At 50.3% G+C, this 17,851-nt stretch overlaps 1 protein-coding gene across 2 annotated transcripts; it reads left to right on the forward strand.

Moving 5' to 3' along the window:
* The first annotated feature begins 248 nt into the window (after positions 1-248).
* On the forward strand, positions 249-13,979 carry ERRFI1 (ERBB receptor feedback inhibitor 1). Of its 2 annotated transcripts, none has more exons than XM_047872412.1 (4): positions 249-396; positions 10,052-10,244; positions 10,357-10,433; positions 11,324-13,979. In XM_047872412.1, exons 2-4 carry the CDS (start codon positions 10,123-10,125, stop codon positions 12,505-12,507), a joined length of 1,383 nt encoding a protein of 460 aa, XP_047728368.1. In that variant the 5' UTR covers positions 249-396; positions 10,052-10,122; the 3' UTR covers positions 12,508-13,979. The 2 variants fall into 2 exon arrangements, with proteins under 2 accessions (XP_047728368.1, XP_047728369.1); XM_047872413.1 differs by lacking the exon at positions 249-396 and adding an exon at positions 631-3,489.
* Positions 13,980-17,851: the final 3,872 nt, after the last annotated feature.

Consider the following 17,851-nt stretch of genomic DNA (forward strand, 5'->3'; position numbering starts at 1 on the left):
TTGGGCAGAGCAAAGGCGCGGAGGCCTCCGAGGCCCAGAATCTTCCCCCACGGAGACAAAGGCGGCGGCCCCGGCGGGCCGCGCGACGCCGGTGGACCCCGCGCCAGCGCCTGAGCCGCGGCATCGCCCCTTTAAGCGGCGCACGGCCCCGATTGGCCGCGCGGGGGAGGTGGGGCGCCGAGCGTCGACGTCACGGCCCCGCCACTTGCTATATAACGCGGCGTCGGCAGCCGCGCCGACGGCGGCCGAGTGCGAGCGGGGAGCGCGAGCGGGGAGCGGCGGCCAGAGAGCGGCGAGGCGCCTGCGCGGTGTCCGGGCCCCTGAGCCCGCGGCGCTGAGCCAGCCGGGACGGACATGCGCGGGAGGGCGCCGTGGGGCAGCGGCGGCTCCGCGGGGGTAAGGGGCCTGCGGGCTGGGGGTGGGGAGGGGAGGGGAAGGGAGGGCGGTGCCGCCCCACGCCCCCGCCCCGCCGGGCCCCTGCGCGGGGCTGCGGGCGGCTCCGGACTCTGGGCGGGTCCCCGGGGCGCCGAGTGGGTCGCCGCGACGCGGAGTCTCCCGGGACCGACGGCCGGCCGGGGGGAGGGGCCGGCCCGGGGGCGCTGCGTGGGGGCCGGGGCTGCGGGAGCGGCGGCCTCGGCGTCCTCCTTCCACAATAGGGCTGCGCTCCCCCTGCGCGCGCCGTGTGCCCGTCCGTCGCGTCCCGGACGCTGTGCTGGGGGATGGCCGGCCCCGCGGTCCCCCTGCTCGCTCTCTTCGGAGACGGTGGCTGTCGTCCCCGGCCGGGGTCCTTGAACCCCGCGGAGTAGTTCCGAGCCCCCCTCCGCCTGTCTCGGAATCGTGGTCCTTTGCTCTGAATTCTGCTTCCGAAGGAACGGGGAGCGCAGGGTTCTGGGTTCGGAACGTGAGTGCTCGGTGGGTGTTCCTGCGCGCGCGTGCGTGCGTGTGTGTGTGTGTGTGTGTGTGTGTGTGTATCACAGCCTCGTACAAATGAAATGACTTCTTAACCATGATTGGTGCTGTATTGGTGCTTGCTAGGTCTTTATTAGGATTTCGTCACTGCTTGAAAGAAACCAGTCTCTTCCCTGATAAAAAATATGAATAGATTGTTAGTCATAAACTCAAGTGCAGTCAGAATAGACTGTAGCTTTAAAAGAGATGTGTTGGTGACTTGAGGTACACCTGCAACACAGGTAGGGCCGGACTGGTTTCTAAGCAACTGTCAGAGGTGAAGAAAGGTGAGGTTAAAATGCCTTTTCTTCTTCTTTTTCTGAAGAACAGTGTTCTGCACGGTTTTCAACTTTTATAAATGTGTATGTTTGCTGAGAATACTGAAATATCTAAGTTCACCATGCCAAGTCTTGCCTCCCCCCCCCCCCACCATAATTATAGTTTTAAGCGAGGTTTTGCCTAAACAGACCAGACAGGAGGAGGCCGGGTACCCATTTCACTAAATGACCAAATTTTGCTGAGACGGAATAAAATTTGGTTTCTTGTTAATGGTGCTATGATTGGTTACCAGTCTGTTATCAAATAGCATATTCCCGTCTCCTCCGGATATTAGCAGATCCGGAGAGAAATACATACAGGTTTTAGCCTGAACTTCAGACACTCTTTCGTCATTCTCATTTCACACAGGCTGGTTTTCACCTGTGTGTTTCGTGGGTCCTGGCTGATAGGTGCTAAGGTCCTGGACTAAGCATTTATAACCTAACGTATATTAGACTGTAAACTCCTTCAGGGCAGGAACTCTTCCTTGTACGGCTTCTATCTCACGCAGCCTTGCGCATAGTTGATGGTTGATAACTAATTGCATGAAAGCACATTTTACGTCTTAAAGCTCAGCAGGATTGGACCAGTCACTGATAAGGGTGGAAAGCAGATCTCTTTATGGCTATTATGAAATGTCTGAATTATTCATGTTTTCAACAGATAGGTAAAATTACTGTTTGGGAGAATTGTTTTTCCTCCTTTCAGTTCACAATAGATCCTGGTCCCTCTTACCGTGAGGTTTAATTATACTGTAGACTTGAGTTTTTGTGTGAAAACAACTCCTAACTGCTGCTTCTCAGAAGTTGAACCAGATAATACTCCCTTTCAGCGAATACTAATGGTAGCTTTTAAAAGCAAGTTGCCTAAATTACAGGTACAATCTAACGTGCTTGAAACTGACCTGAATGTCTACATACCATCAGGTTGCTTTAGAAAGGTGAGCAGAGGAGGGGAAGGTGGTGCCAAGGGTAATTCCAGGAATTTGAATGTCATCAGCTCCCTCTGCCAGAGAAACAGCTCTGCTTTTAATCTAAATAAATCTGAATTGGAACCTCATCATCAGGATTCCTTTCGCATCTTTTGGTGCTGGTGTTTGGCCATGCTTTGTACAAGCTAATGAATAACTCACTAGATGACTAGATAAACAAGATCCAGTTGTGGCTTTTCTGGCGTTATCCACACAGCATAAATGCATACTTTGGAAAGGTGGGTACAACTGGTGAGTTTCAGAGTTCTGAATGTTAGTTAGTTGCCAGCGGAACAGAGGAATTTGCTTTAAGGTAGGCAAAAGGTAGTGTGGCCTTCAGGTTTCAGAAGGGAAAAGGATTCTGCAATTTGGAGTCATCGTTGAGACTTCAGTCCAATTCCATACACTGACAAATTGGGTAGCATTGCTAAAAGACCAGTGTTCCAGGCTTAAGTGAGTGTATTTGTCAAACCCGGGCCTCTGGCTGTGTGAGTTTTAGCCCTTGTCCACTGCAGAGTGTCATGGTTCAGCATCACAGAGGAAGCAGGAGGATGGTAAGGATGAGAAGACATTGTCCAGAGCTTTTATTGAAGATCCACAGAACGTGAAATTGACCAGCTAGAGATTATTTAAAATACCATTTCCCTGTGCCTGGAATGCTCTTCTGACTCCTCGCATGGCTGCCTCTTTTTCATCCTTAAATTTCGGTTTAGAAGGTCACCTCAGAGAGGTCTTCCCTAACCGCCTGCGTACATCCGGTCTCCCTTCCTGATCCTCCCTTGGAAGTTATCACAATCGGAAATTGCTTGCTTGCTGGTTGTCTCCTCATTAGGTTGAGACTTCCTCAGGCAGCGGCCCTGTCTCCTTCACTAGCATAGCATCTACTCCAGAATAAGCATCTGATAACGACTTGTGAAAATAATGCATCCTTGCTTCCTAAGAATTTGTGAGGGAAACCCTGTGAGTGGAGTTCTGATCTCTGTGATTGACTTGTGATGAGGTCTCGTACATTTCACTCGGCCATTCCTGCATCAGTTTCCCAAGAACATTGGCAAGAGAAGGGACGTTGTTGCCTAAAATGAAGATGCTTTGGAGAGGAGAGGAGAGGCCTGGAAGGATCTCAGGAAGTGCTGGGTCATAGGGCAGAAGAGCCCCGATGGCCCTTCTGCGAACAGGAAGATGTTTTCACTTCCTCATCCGCAAAATGGACAGTGTCATCCCTGCCTCCTCTTCCAGGGATGTTGTGGGATCAGGTGAGCTAATGTGTCAGAAAGTGCTTTGTAATTTGTAGCATGCTTTACAAATACAAGATATTCTGTTACTAAGTTCCAGACTTGAAAATAGAGCCTGATTATAATGCCATCGCTGGGATCTGTGCTGGGAGAGTATATTAAAAGGAGGCCCATTGGGTATATTGTAATATCCCCTTTTTATGGGTAAAGACAGATCCGTGTGATCCCAGATATCATGTTGTAACGGGTTATGTAATGGTGGGGCATCAGTGTATCATTAAAGATTGCGGGCTTCAAAAGAACTGCTTGAAGTGGTCACAGAATATAAGAGTGATACCTTCACCCACCCTTCTAGAGGATAACATAGGCCAGATGCGCAGTTCATAACTTTCACAGGAGAATTTGAGGGAGGTGAGGTAAAACAGGAAATTTCACAGTCCACGGGTTACCCAAGAAAAACTAGTACCAGGCAGCAAATCCCCAGGACAGTCTGCCTGAGCCACCCTTAACATGAGCCTTGTAGTGGGTCAGACCTTATTCCCAGTCTGAAGAGCCTGAGGGGCGTGGAGGCCCAGCGGTGTGGTGGTGAGAGCCTGGCTCAGCTGTCAGCCCCACAGCTCACCAGCTATGACCCTGGAGCAAGTTACTCACCTCCAAGTGCCTCCAGCCCCGCATCTGTAAACGAAGGTAATGGTAGTAACCCGCCCCACACGGTTGTTGAGAAGATTAAATAAGTTATACATATAAATCACCCAGAACAATGCCTGTCAGATGAGTTTATTATTCTTACTGGCTTTATGTTCATTGTAACAATCTGGAGTTACCCACTGGGTGACTCCAGCGCTCATTAAGTAAATTTAAAGTTTTAAAGACTCCTTTCCCATCATTAGACTATTGTGCTCGTTGTCATTAAGATTAGAATAGAACCCACGTATCTTTTCCATTTGGAAATCTATTATGTGTGTGTGTAAAAGGAATAATATTTTCCCATCCTGTGTGTGTGTGTGTGTGTGTGTGTGTGTGTGTGTGTTGCTGCTGGTCGGGGCACTCTGTAGGAAGAGTTACAAAGGACAAGAGACTATCCCCGCTCTCGGACATTTCTGCCATTGCGCGAAGATTGTGTGGGACACTAAGTGAATCAAAAGGCCATTGATGACTATGGCAGTGGAGCGAATAGGTTTTTTGTTAGTTTGCCGTTTCTTAAAATACTCAGCTAGAAAATACTCTGGATTATTCCAGAAATTAGGTCACTTAGCTTTGATTTCAGCAGTCTGAAGATAAATTATTTTCCTTGTTGCCTCAGTTTTTACCACCTACAAGTGGGTCGTGCTGTGCTCCCACGCTGGAGAGAGGGGAGGACTGGAGCTGCAGGGGACAGAATGTTCCTCTCACCACGTGGAACCGTCTCCATCGCTGCTGAAACCGGCACGCTTACCTGGAATTCATGCAGGAGAATTCTAATTACATTTTATTTACTAACTTAATATAAAAGACATTAAGTTCTCTATGCTTTTGCTATGAAGGCCATTTATGCTTTCTGTGACAGCAGGGGACCACAAAGGAAATTTCTGAACCTCCCCCTTCACTCCCTTCGCCCAAATTGCAGTCTGTTAAAGGGAAATCTGAGAAAAAGCCCGAGTTAGGGCCTTTGATTGTGAAGAGTCCTTTGCTAGTAAGTAAACTCAGATCACGCAGCACCCTAACTGTCGTAAACACTGAATGTGTTCGATGAATATTGAATCAGTAAGTTTCTCGTATTATTAATAAAAGTTACAATTCTGTAAAACGGCTAAACTAAATGTTCAGTGTGTCAAATAGCTTGGGTGCTAGTGCTTTAGACACTGATCACAATAAAAGTCATGGGTTTTGTTTCGTTTTTAATGTTCTGAAAGGTGATTATTTTAGGCATTTTCAGACTGAAGATAAACACGCAGATGTTGGTTTATTTGGTTGGCTTATCCGAAATCATGGGATTTGTCATGCTCCAAAATCAGTTTCTTTTTACAAATTTTTGGCTCTAAGTAGGATTATCTTTTATCTCCCTTGGTAAGGAAATGGTCGTGTAGGTAGTTGTTAAATAAGGTTGAAAAGACCCATTTATCACCCTGAATAAACAGAAATCAGGTTCTCAAACCAGATTGAGAGAAGGAAATTACATCACACTTTCAAATAAGGAAGCACTGGGCAGAACTGGGTGAGTTGTATGGCAAAAATGTGCCCCTCCCCCTCTTGTGGATTGCTTCTGAGATTTATTAATGCGATCTGGTGGCAAGGTAAACACATCTAGGTTACCCTCTGAAGGTAGCCTCGTTTAAAAAAAAAAAACGTTTTCGAAGTGACTTCCCTCAAGCTAAAGGCATGTGATTTCACCTTAATAAAGCATGTATGTATGCTCTGTGGTGGCAGCCTTTTTTGTTTTCTTTAAGGAAAGTGACCTTAAATTTAGCAACAAAAACAGTAGGTACAAAAAGGAAGAGTGTGGAAGAGGAGGTGAAATTCGTTATTTTCAGAAAGCTCTTCCCTGGTTGCTTAAGGAAATATACAGTAACAGAAACCAGTCTGCAAATGGTCCATTTTAGGTTTTGGAAATGAATTTAATGCAAATGCCTTGCCTGCTGCTTCCCTGAACTTGTTACATTATTATCAGGAGGTTTATCCCTTCGTTTGCTGATTTACAGTAAACGTGAATCTGTCCTGTCATTACTTTTTTAAAAACGAGATTAGTATTTTCTCAGTATCGATTTAGTAAATATTTACTAGAAATGAATGGCACCAGGATCTACCCGGGAGTGGAGGTGGGGGGAGGGTCCCAAAAGATTTGGAGGATGGGTAAGGAGTCAGGGCATGGCACAAAACAGCCCAAGAGTGGAGACCCCGCTGTGGCTTTTCAGAAGGGAAGTGGTGAGTGGAGAAGGTGATGTGACAGATGGCCTCCAAGGACAAGGTGGATTCTAACAGATTTGGGGAAGACAGAAGCCGGAGTTTGAAAAAGGTGGGTCAGGGTCTGCCTTGTTTTCAAGGCCATAACCTGAAGGGCTTTGATTCAGAAGCCCTTGAAGATTTTTGAGCAGTGGAAGATCTGAATTTGAGCTCCAGGTCAGGAATATTGATCTGGTCCTGGTGTGTAGGCTGGATTAGGTATTTTCACACGCAGGGCAGTGTGGTTCCAGTGAACGGAAGGAAGACGCGTTTGAGAAGCTGCATACAAATAGGCTATGGAACTTGGTCGTTGAATGTATACCTGTAACTCAGGTTAAGAGTGGTGCCTGTGGAAGCTTGATCCTCCGATCCTCGCAGACCCCGAACTGGTTTGGGAAGGGGGATGGGGTGTGAAGTAAGTGACAGGAGTTCGGTCTGTAGAGTTGCAGATGCCAGAGGACCGTCCAAGTGGAAAGATAATCACCAGACAATAGGAAATGCAAAGTGGAAGCTTGAGCCGGGGCTGGAGTGGAGATTCAGGAGAGGGAGGAGCTGTCTGGTAGAGTTGGAGCCATCGCAGTGGATCAAAACTGGGGTGGGGGGGGGGGGCGAGGGTTGCGAGGAGAGAAAATAGAGGGAGGGCTGCCGCAGGAAACAGATGGTTTTCGGGGATATTATATTTTGTCTTGAAGTTTTTTAAAAAAAGTGATGTTAATAAGAAAAAGTCGTTCATATCTGGGATTGCTATTGGACTGACTAGTTGATGGATTTTAGGAAAGTTCTTACACCCAAGGTCATTTAGGTCCCGTCCTACACCGCGCTGCCCGCGTGCACATTCTCCTTCCTACTTTGTGTTTCGTCCAAGAATGCCATCTTGTACTTAGAGACTCTGATCTGCGCGCGTACGCGTGTTTCTGCCGTTGCTGCCTAATGAGTTGTCAGGTAGACTTAGTTTGACAGTCACACTGGAACGAGATTCGAAACACTGGCTCAGTGGTGTTTCTTTTTGACTTGACGTTGACCTGGCTGATCTTCCCCTAGGAGGAGTGCATATGGAAGGCTTGGGGAGTTCGGAGTTCGGAGGGAGGCGGGGAAGAGGTGGCTTCCTGCCTCCGCTGGCTTCCCCAGGAACACGCAGGAAACGCTTGCTCCCAAACCTACGGCACGTCCCCCTTCCCGAGTCTGCAGTTGGAAGTTATTTTCCAAAAGAGAACACGAAGCTCGCTTCTCCGAGCAGCAAGTAGGAAGTCCGGACAGTTTCATAACGTGGCCCATTCACAATTCCCCATTGAAATGTGGAGGCAGGGTCACCTTCTATGAATACACAAAGACACTATTGTGGTCAGAAGTGAGCTGGCTTAGTGAACACAATTCTTTTTATACTAAAAAAATTTTTTGCTTAAGAAAGCTAACAAGTCGGTGATGGGAACAATGAATAAAAAATAACTTTCGAGAACGTATACGAAATTTTAAGGGGCCACCGAAATGTGAGTTTAGAATTCCGAGGCCATTCCAGCAGAGGCGATAGTTACACAATCATTCTGTTGAAAGCTAAGATTTAGATGGCATTAGGAGGCTGACACACAGTAATTACGAGAGCACTTGCTGGCCTGCAGACAGGTGGGGGTTGGGCCTCCAGAATCCCCGGCAGCATTTTCCTGTAATCTGGATGAGTGATCTCCAAACGTGTGCTTTCAAACTACTTAAATACCATATTCTTCTTCCTATCTGGCCTTTCGTTTTTACATCACCCTGGATGCTTGCCCCGTGGTCTTGCCCCAGCTTGCGGGGCGCTGGGGGAAAGCGCCACATACCTACAGGCCAGGTGCCTGGAGGGAGCCCCAAGCAGTGTTTTCTAAAAATGGGTTTTCAAAAAAATTTTTTTTGTAGATTTCCTTAATCCAGGTGAGGTAAGAACACACGTGTTTGATTTCAATCCTCTAAAGACCAAAAATGGCAAATCAAAAGACGACCTGCCACTAACTTAGATTTCTTAAATGGCGGGTGGTTGTTTTTTCCCCCTGTTCTTCATCCTGGATCTTTGAGCAACGGATCACAGAAAAAGGATGCTTGACTCTTTGAAATAATGTTTGAAACCTATTTAAGTCTCTGCCTAACGTATCGAGGCAGCTGGCTTTAGGAGGGTAAAAAGGTGAGGACCAGTGACCAGGACCCATCTGCACTTTGTCCCTGAAACATTGCTGCTGGCTCTCCATTTCCTTTTGCGTGAAAACAAAACGGTAAACACTCGCAGACTATGTTTTAGCTCTGTAGCTAAAAAAAAAAAAAAAAAAAAAAAAATGTGCTTTATTCATTGTAGACATTGGATGCTGACGATGGTAAAAGTCAGATGGGGTCGGGTAGTAATCGTCCAGCGAGCATTCACCTCTTGAGCACTTCCGGTGTTCCAGGTAGTGATGATCGGGACCCAGCCTCTTTCCTGGACTTGCAGTCTAGCGGGTGACAGATTTGTCCATACAACAACAACAAAATGGCCCGTGTACCCCCTCCGCCCTCCACCGCGGATGTGTCGCTCATCTGAGTCACCCCGGGTCCTTGGCACACCACCCGGCTCTCGGGGGGCGCACACATGCTTGGTGAGAGGATGGGAAAGCCTCGCCAGGTGGCTGTGCACATCCCAGAGGGGGTCAGTGTTGCACAGAGAGTTGACACATTGCGTCCTAGTGTCTACAAGAAAAAGTCTCGACTGGCTATAAGCAAACATGAATATCTGAAGAAAGCGGAGATGGATGCTAATGAACCCTTCTAGAAAGAGGGTGTGGGGCCTGGGGGGCCGCAGACACTGGCCATCTGACAAGGACGAGGGCCCTCACACTGAGGCACTACTAGACTGAGGAAAAGGCGCCTGCTTCACCTCTGTAATCCTTGCCTTGCAGCGAGGCAAGACTCGGATCCCCAGGCACTTCGTACAGAAGAATGTGAAGAATGTGCCTTTAAGTTTGTCTTTCTAGAGGGAGGAGGAAGCTGTCCAGTCCTCCGACAAAGCTAGTGGCCTTGCAGAACTTGATTTTTACAGGATAATGGAAATTAGTATCTTCACCTGGAACTCTTTCTTTATTCTCAAACAGGCAGTACCTGGAGAATTTGTCCTCCTGGGGCCAAGCCTGAAATACAGCCTGTAGACAGCTGCCAGGCAGGGGGGTAACCTGGGGCCGCAGTGGGATCTCTCGTTCTGTCGAAGCTCTGGGTTTTAGTGAACGTTCGAGCCGCAGTACTGAACGCAGTAATTTCTGAGATTGCTTTGTTGGCTGGGGGGACGGCGAGCCCCATGGCCGTGACCTCCGCACCCTGGAAGGTCGGATGGGAAGTTAGAGAACTGCGTGCTGGGGACAAGTGAGCGCGATGTGCTGTGTAGCCGTCTGGCCGCAGTGGGAGTCCTCTGTTGCCCATCGTACATTATAGCTCACTTTGCTGAAAACGTTTCAAAGCTTTGATTAGTATTTCCCCCCAAAATTGTTCTTGACGTCTCCATTTAAGTACCATGATGGGAAGTGAGAATTTGCTCGTGCGAAGATGTCGGAACTGAATGAACACCTGTCACTACGTTTTTCTGCCCGGCATCCCCTGAAGTTCTCTGGTACTAGCTAGTGTGGGTATTTCGGAATTGTTTATTCTCTCGTCTTTTTGTCATCCCCACCCCTAGGGACCTCGAGCTGCTGGTTGGTGACAGATCCCTAGGCGTCCCCAGTGAGGAGACCTCCAGAGTAAGGCACAATGTCCACAGCAGGAGTTGCTGCCCAGGAGATTCGAGTCCCGTTGAAAACCGGATTCCTGCACGATGGCCAAGCCTTGAGGACCGTGAGGGCCTGCTGGGGCGGCCGCAGCGAGTTTGAAAAGTGAGTGCGGGACGGAACGTCCCCTGGAATCTCCCAGCCCGTGATTTTAAAACAAGACCGAGAATATGGTGGCTACTCACTCACGAACAAGGTGTTTTTCCTTCCCTTTCAGTCACTTTTTGAACATCGACCCGATAACCATGGCCTACAGCCTCAACTCTTCGGCCCAGGAGCACCTCACATCTCTTGGTACGTGTCCTGAAACTCCACGGGGAGGGAGCTGGTGCTTCGAGGGGAAGTTGACAGTGGGGATGGTGCTGGTGCGTCCTCCCGGGTGACTTTTAAGCGAGGAAGCCACCTGAACTATTTCCAGCAGTAGCCTGACCCCTAGTGGCGGCAGGTTCTGAAGAGAACGCGTTGGGCCCTCAGCCTCCCCGCCTTCACCCTGACTCACTGATGCCCTGACGACCTGGGTGCAGAAGCGCCGTCGTCCACAGTCCGCGGGTTCTAAGCCCGGCTCTGTTCCGTGTTTAACTTGTGGAGACCTTGGGCCAGATCCCTCCCCTTTCTTACTGGTGTTGGATCCCCGTGTGAGGGAGATCAGGGAGTGTACGTGTGGATGAACACTTGCGAGGGTGTTCTCTGCTGTCTGGTGCTTGTGACGTGACCGCTGTGGTCCTTAGATTTTTGTCAAGAGCGCGTAGCGCATCGCAGGCGGGTCCACGCTCTCCTAATGCCGTGACGGCTCCAACCGTGAGGACCCGGTCTTATCTCCCTCTCAGCCTGCGTGCCTCGTATTGTCGCGTCTCTTAAATGGCTAGGCCGGTGTGGTGTGGTATTCACGTAAATTATATGCTGCTCCCTGCTGCGAATTTTGCGCACGTCACCAGACCTGCCCGAGATGTGTGGGTGTGCACCGTGCACACGGCCAAGGAAGATAGAAGAGATAATTTGTTCTTTGAACCAGATCATGCGCATTAGCAATCTTCTGGCCTCTAATTACACCTGTGGCCGTCGCCTGGGTGTCCTCGGGATCGCCGCGACCGAGGGTCGGATACCCCAGCAGAAAGCTGCCGGAGCCCGGGCGGCTGGGGAGGGCACGGCGGCTCTTTGGCTAACTTCTGTCTCGTGCATTGCAGGGCGCGCTGCGACGTCCGCGCCAAGGAGCGGCAGCCACTTTGCAGAGCATGGCCCCTCCCAGAAGCCCAGCTTGGCCCCTCTTATCATTCCCCCGGGCGAGCACCCGGGTCCGCGGGAAGAGGAGCGAGTCGCGTGTGGTTTTAGGAAACTCTCGGTGAACGGCGTGTGTGCTTCTCCCCCTCCGCTCACACCCATAAAGAGCCCCCCTTCCCCCTTCCCCTGCACGGCCCTCTGTGAACGCGGTTCCCGGCCCCTCCCGCCACTGCCCATCTCCGAAGACCTCTCTCTGGACGAGACAGACTGCGAGGTCGAGTTCCTAACCAGCTCGGACACGGACTTCCTCTTGGAAGACGGTACGCTTTCTGGCTTCAAATACGATGTTCCTGGCAGGCGAAGCTTCCGTGGGTGTGGACAGATCAACTACGCGTATTTTGACACCCCAGCTGTCTCCGCGGCAGATCTCAGCCAGGCGCCTGAGCAGAATGGAGGTGTGCAAAATTCAAATCCTCCTCTGCCTCAGACCCACCGGCGATTAAGAAGGTCTCATTCGGGACCAGCTGGATCCTTCAACAAGCCGGCCATCAGGATATCCAGCTACATCCACAGAGCTTCTCCGAACTCCGACGAAGACAAACCCGAGGTGCCCCCCAGGGTCCCCATTCCTCCTCGGCCCGTGAAGCCAGATTACAGAAGGTGGTCGGCGGAAGTCACTTCCAGCACCTACAGCGACGAAGACCGGCCTCCCAAGGTACCACCGAGAGAACCGTTATCACGGAGTAACTCCCGCACGCCAAGCCCCAAAAGCCTTCCGTCTTACCTCAATGGGGTCATGCCCCCCACGCAGAGCTTTGCCCCTGACCCCAAGTACGTGAGCAGCAAAGCTCTGCAGAGACAGAACAGCGAAGGGTCCGCCAGTAAGGCTCCCTGCATCCTGCCCGTCATCGAAAACGGGAAGAAGGTGAGCTCGACACACTATTACCTACTACCTGAGAGACCGCCGTACCTGGACAAGTTTGAAAAGTTTTTCCGGGAAGCAGAGGAAACAAACTCAAGCACCCACACCCAGCCGCTGTCTGCTGACCGCGGTACAGCCTCGGCCGCAGAAAAGCTGGACTCCAAGACAAGACTGGACCTGGGGGGCCACGTGAGGCGTAAACACTCGTCCTACGTGGTTTCTCCTTAGGCTTCGGCGTCGCGGGTCAGCGGGGGTTCCGTGGGAGCGAGTGGCTCCCCAGCCGCCCTCCAGGCCGGTTGAGGTTGGCCGGAAGAGGTCTCGGATTGCAGAACAGAACAGCTGAACCCTCCGTCTTAGAAAGGGTAGGGGCGGTCGCGGGGCGATCTCGGGCCGAGAATCCCCGATCGTGCCGGCGTTGGAGAAAAGTCTGTTCCGGTCCGTAATTTAAAAGTGGGCAGGCAGGCAGGGAAGGCTGGGGAACCTTGGACATGTGCATACATTATAGGCCTGTGTAGAAACTCGTGCTGTAACCGTAGACCGTAGCTGCAGGGTAACCAATTAGTTGCTACCTTAGAGTAATATATATTCAAGATGGTAAAAGCTGGGGGGCAACTCCTGACTGAAAATTGAGCGAATGGAAGAAAACACAGTATTGTTTAGATCAGAATCATTAAAAAAAAAAAAAAAAAAAATTTTTTTTTTTTTTTTTTTAGTTTAGTAACTTTGAAGCATTCAGGCTCCTGGGCCCTGTGATGTTCTCCTTTAAACTTTGCAAGCAGCCTTTGTCCCACAGGGCAGGGCGCAGTCCCTGCCGAGGCTCTACCTGCCCAGCCTAAAAGTCACCCCGAGACCCGGCTCCTTCCGTTTCATTCCAGGGAGGACAGCAGCGTATCTGGCAGCCACACGTGCCCTGCTTCTCGAAAGATGCGAAGCTAACAGAATTCGCACGTCCGTTCTCCTTACGGTCCCTGCTCTGTTCTGCCCGCCACGGTGGCCCGGTCTGGCATGCGCCTCGCAGCCACAGGGGCACCGCGTTAGACTCCCCTGGACCAGCAGACCGGTCGCCAGGGCTCCGGGCGTCCCGTTGAAGCGATCGTGAAACCACCGGCCACGTGACAGAGTCCCTGGGGGGGCCCGTGTTGTGTTTCCGTGTCGGTTTCCGTAGACTGTGTGAATGAACATGGACAGCACAAGCTGGCCTTGTGTTGCTGGTTCCCGTTCAGTATTTCCTGGGGGTGGTGTGCCTTCCACGTAAAACGCTTTTGCCCAGTAGCGCAGTGTGTTTTGATGCCACAGGCCGCGTCCGCGTCGCTCCGCTTTGGAGACCCTCCCGGCTGCCGCTTCCCTTGGATTCGGTGAGACCCGCAGCCTGCGCTCAGACACCCGCGTGCTTCGATGCATGTATCTTGTGTAGACAAGCACGAAAGAGAAGGTGCTCACTAACGGAGGTACATTACTGCAATGTTCTCTTAACAGTTAAACAAGCTGTTTACAATTCAAACTGCTGAATATTTGAGCTATTTAAAGCTTATATTTTAGTATGAACTACATGAAGGTTGAGACATGCTTTAGAAAAATGCACTGATTTCTGCATTATGTGTACAGTGTTGGACAAAGGATTTTATTCATTTTTGTTGCATTATTTTGAATATTGTCTTTCCATTTTAATAAAGTTATAATACTATTTATGACACCGTTAACCGCGTTTCTTGCCTAAGCTCTTCTATAAAAGTTGATGTCTCCAGTACGTTCACAGCCATTACCGTCTTTAAGCACAAGGGAAAGTTTTTTTGCAGCCTCATAAATGCTTGAAATTTATGGTTGGTCCCTAAAATGAAAGTAACTTGAGCAATTAATGTTTAATATTATACGAATGCACAGTGAAGACGGCTGGGCTGTCCGTATTTCCCTTTAACAGTTCAGAAAGGGAGCAAGGGGCAGATGCTGGGGTGTCCCTGTCAAAGCAGGTCCTGCCTGGGGAGGGGCTCCCCCGTCAAGGGGAACGTACGGAAGAAACGAGCGTAGGTACAAACTGGACGTGACTTTGAGTTTCAGGACTAGGTCCGGGTTGTTGGGGGCCCTTGGGAGGCTCTGCTTCTTGCTTGATGTGAGGCCACCAAAGGAACCCCAGCCCGTCCTGGCCTCTCACGAAGAGGACGGACCTGCTTCTCGCAGCTTCTAGGTGCAGGAGGAAGCTGGGCCTCTGTGCTTGAGGGCGCCCCTCCCCGGTGCCGTGGGGCTCTGCGCCCGGCTCCCCCCTCTCCTGGGCCCTGTAGCCAAAACCCAGCTGCTCCTCCCACTCCCCAGGCTGCTGGGCAATATGGTGAGGCTCTCCATGACCTTAATTGAACTTGGTACCCTCCACAGTCGGGAGTGAGGACTCGGAGGTCAGTGAGCTGGGCTGGAAGGCCACCTCCACCTCCGTCTGTGTTGGGCAGATTCTTTTCATTATTTTTCTAATGTTTATTTTTGAGAGTGCGAGCAGGGGAGGGGTGGGGTAGGGGTGGACAGAGGAGCCAAAGCGAGCTCTGCGCTGACAATAGCCCCATGTGGGGCTCGAACTCACAAACCAGATCATGATCTGAGCCGAAGTTAGACGCTTCACCAGCTGAGCCACCCAGGTGCCCCAGTGCTGGGCATATTCTTTTTTTTTTTTTTCAACGTTTTTATTTATTTTTGGGACAGAGAGAGACAGAGCATGAACGGGGGAGGCGCAGAGAGAGAGGGAGACACAGAATCGGAAACAGGCTCCAGGCCCTGAGCCATCAGCCCAGAGCCTGACGCGGGGCTCGAACTCACGGACCGCGGGATCGTGACCTGGCTGAAGACGGATGCTTAACCGACTGCGCCACCCAGGCGCCCCGCTGGGCATATTCTTTAAAATCTCAGTCCTTGGGTAAAACTTGTTGGGGGGGAGGGTTGGGGGGGGCCATGATACCCACCACGTGGAATTATCTGTGACAACTGCCTGTAAACCGTGGCAGCTGGCACGCGGTGAAGGCCCAACACAGGGATGGATTCTGTGGTCATCGGTTGCTCGCAATTGCCCTGAAAGGTGTTACTTCTGACCTTTTACAGATGAAGAAATGAGCTCAGGGAGTTGGTTCAACAGACACATGTTGGGGAATACCACCCCCTGCTAGACCCTGGGAGAGAGGCATACTCCCTGCCCGCTTGGATTTAAAGCAGTACCTAATAACAATTTGCAGTGACAGTGACAGTGACCGTCACAAAGGGCCCTCTTCTCCAAGGTGATAAGAAGGGAAGCTAAACCTCAGGAGGTGGAGCCAACAGGGAGGAAGAGCCCAGGAAAGAAGTCCTGTGTGAGACCCCAAGGCTGGGAAAAAGTCTGGCATTTTCCAGAAGCCAGAAGTAGCAGCAGGAAGATGGACGCTGGGCAGGGTGGTAACTGTGCAAAGGTCTAGGCAGGGGAGTGACGGGATCTGATTTGTCTTAAGATGACAGTGGCTGTTGTGTGGAGAGAAGCCAAGAGAAACAAAGGTGTCGGTGGCGGGGGTGGGGGGGCGTCGGTAGGGGGGTGTCAGGATGGGAGAAGAAGAAAACCGGCTTTGAGAGATCCTTCAAGGTAGAGGCAGCCGGTTGGACAGCAGTGGGAGGAGCCAGGGGGTGCCCGGCTCCAGTGCCCCACCCTCCAGCCCCCAGGGGTGCAGGGAGTCAGGGGAGATGTGAACAGAGCACTCCCATTAATCTTTCCCTGTGCTTCATTTGTTGTTTTTGCCTCTTTTCTCCGCCCCCCCATCCCCTTTCCTTGTGGTTAAGACGGTCTTTAGTTCCATTATTTGCTTCCCTCTGAACTTTCATGTTTTTCCTTGATTTTGCAAGAATATACTTTCTCCCTGTCTTTTCATGGCCAACCAAGTGCACCTCGCCATGGAGCTAACGCTATATGCTACACAACTAAACGCTGTCTGGAGTGCCAGCTCAATCCTCAACAGACGCAAGGAGCCAGTGAACTCGGGAAGGGGGGGGTTCTCCGGGCACAGGCCGGCAGGGCCTGTGCTCTCAGCTGCTGCTGAGCCCCCCGCACCAGGGGAAACGGCTGTTAGCTGCTGCCGGATACACGGTTATCGGGCAGGTACTACCTAGTAACAAAGTGCTGGCCGAAAGTCAGGAAATGTAGGCTCCGGTCAACCCCCCACATCCGACGCCAAGGCTCCCCTTCACGTCCCCGAGCCTTGCTGTCCCCTCAACCTGAGACCGTGCCCCAGCAGACACAGTACCACACAAACCACAGGGATTTATGATGAGGGACTGTCTCGCGGCAGAAGGCAGACGCTAAGGTCAAGAGGACTCATTTGTAAGTCAATTCAAAGTGTGGGGGGAACTAACTGTGAAGTGTTCCCAGGCCGCAAGAATCGATCGTGTGTTGCCCATCTGTTATTAAATGCCACGTACATACTAATGGAAGGTTCCATCTTGTTTATACGTTGCTTAGTTCTCCCTACGTCTCTAGGGATATCTTAACCATGTTAGGAAAAGAACTGTCTGTAAGAGGATGTCTCTTCACTGCCAGGGGCCCTGTTCCAAAAAGAGGCCGACAGATTCTTCTAGACCATCTCATGGTTGGAGAAAAAAGAGCAGTATCCCTTTGTCCACTGGCTCGAGTATCAAAATACATATTAAGCTATACTCTATTTCAGTTCTTAATTTCATCACCTAATTTGTACTTTTGAAGTACATGGAGACTTTTTCTTAAAAAATAAGCTCTTGGTGTGGTTATTTCACACATAGTTTGTTCACGTTTTGTTCTGTAGTAATTATAGACGCACAGGAAGTTTCAAACTCGTACAGAAAGATGCCCTGTACCCATTACCCAGATTCCCCCAAAGATAACATCTTACAAAATTATAGTCCATTATCAAAACCAGGAAATAGACCTTGTCACAATATTCCCAGACGGTATTTTATTTAGAACGAGTTCCTATCAAAATGGACTTAGGTCCCACTTTTTAAAATTAATTTATAAATTGATTCTGGCATTCTGTTAGGCATTTGGTGAAAAGCTAATCAAGCTTTAAAAATATGTTGCTGTGTCAATATTCATTATGCAGATAGTAACTGAGATAAAACTGATGCATGTGAACTTTGATGGGCCAAGATTTTCTGCAAGATGAATTTGCATGAGCTCTAGTAAAGCCAGTACTTCAGACCTCGAGGATTCAGGAATAGTTTCCCAGAGCCTTGAGGCGCCCCGACTTTGAAATGTGTAACAAACCAGTACCAAAGCTCTGAGGTATCCTTGTCTTTAGAAAGTAAGTCTGGTTCAAAGTAGGATCCACTCAGAGACATGTTTCTTTGCAGACTAGATCATTTGGCAGACGTTCTCCTTTTCCTCTCCACGTGTGAATCATACAACTTTTTTTTTTAATGTTTATTTTTATTTTCGAGAGACAGAGCATGAGAAGTGGAGGGGCAGAGAGAGAGGGAGACGCAGAATCCGAAGCAGACTCCAGGCTCTGAGCTGTCGGCACAGAGCCCGACACGGGGCTCCAACCCACAAACCAAGAGATCGTGACCTGAGCTGAAGTCGGACACTTAACCGAGCTACCCA

This window comes from Prionailurus viverrinus, chromosome C1, assembly GCF_022837055.1.
Source record: "Prionailurus viverrinus isolate Anna chromosome C1, UM_Priviv_1.0, whole genome shotgun sequence".
In the NCBI taxonomy this organism is placed as follows: Eukaryota; Metazoa; Chordata; class Mammalia; order Carnivora; family Felidae; genus Prionailurus; species Prionailurus viverrinus.

What these genes read in the sequence shown, in the direction of transcription:
- ERRFI1 (XM_047872412.1), top strand. Translation starts at nt 10,123, where the DNA reads ATGTCCACAGCAGGAGTTGCTGCCCAGGAGATTCGAGTCCCGTTGAAA. An exon ending in GGCCGCAGCGAGTTTGAAAA is followed by an intron (nt 10,245 to 10,356) that starts GTGAGTGCGGGA and finishes CTTCCCTTTCAG; the next exon opens with TCACTTTTTGAACATCGACC. An exon ending in GGAGCACCTCACATCTCTTG is followed by an intron (nt 10,434 to 11,323) that starts GTACGTGTCCTG and finishes CGTGCATTGCAG; the next exon opens with GGCGCGCTGCGACGTCCGCG.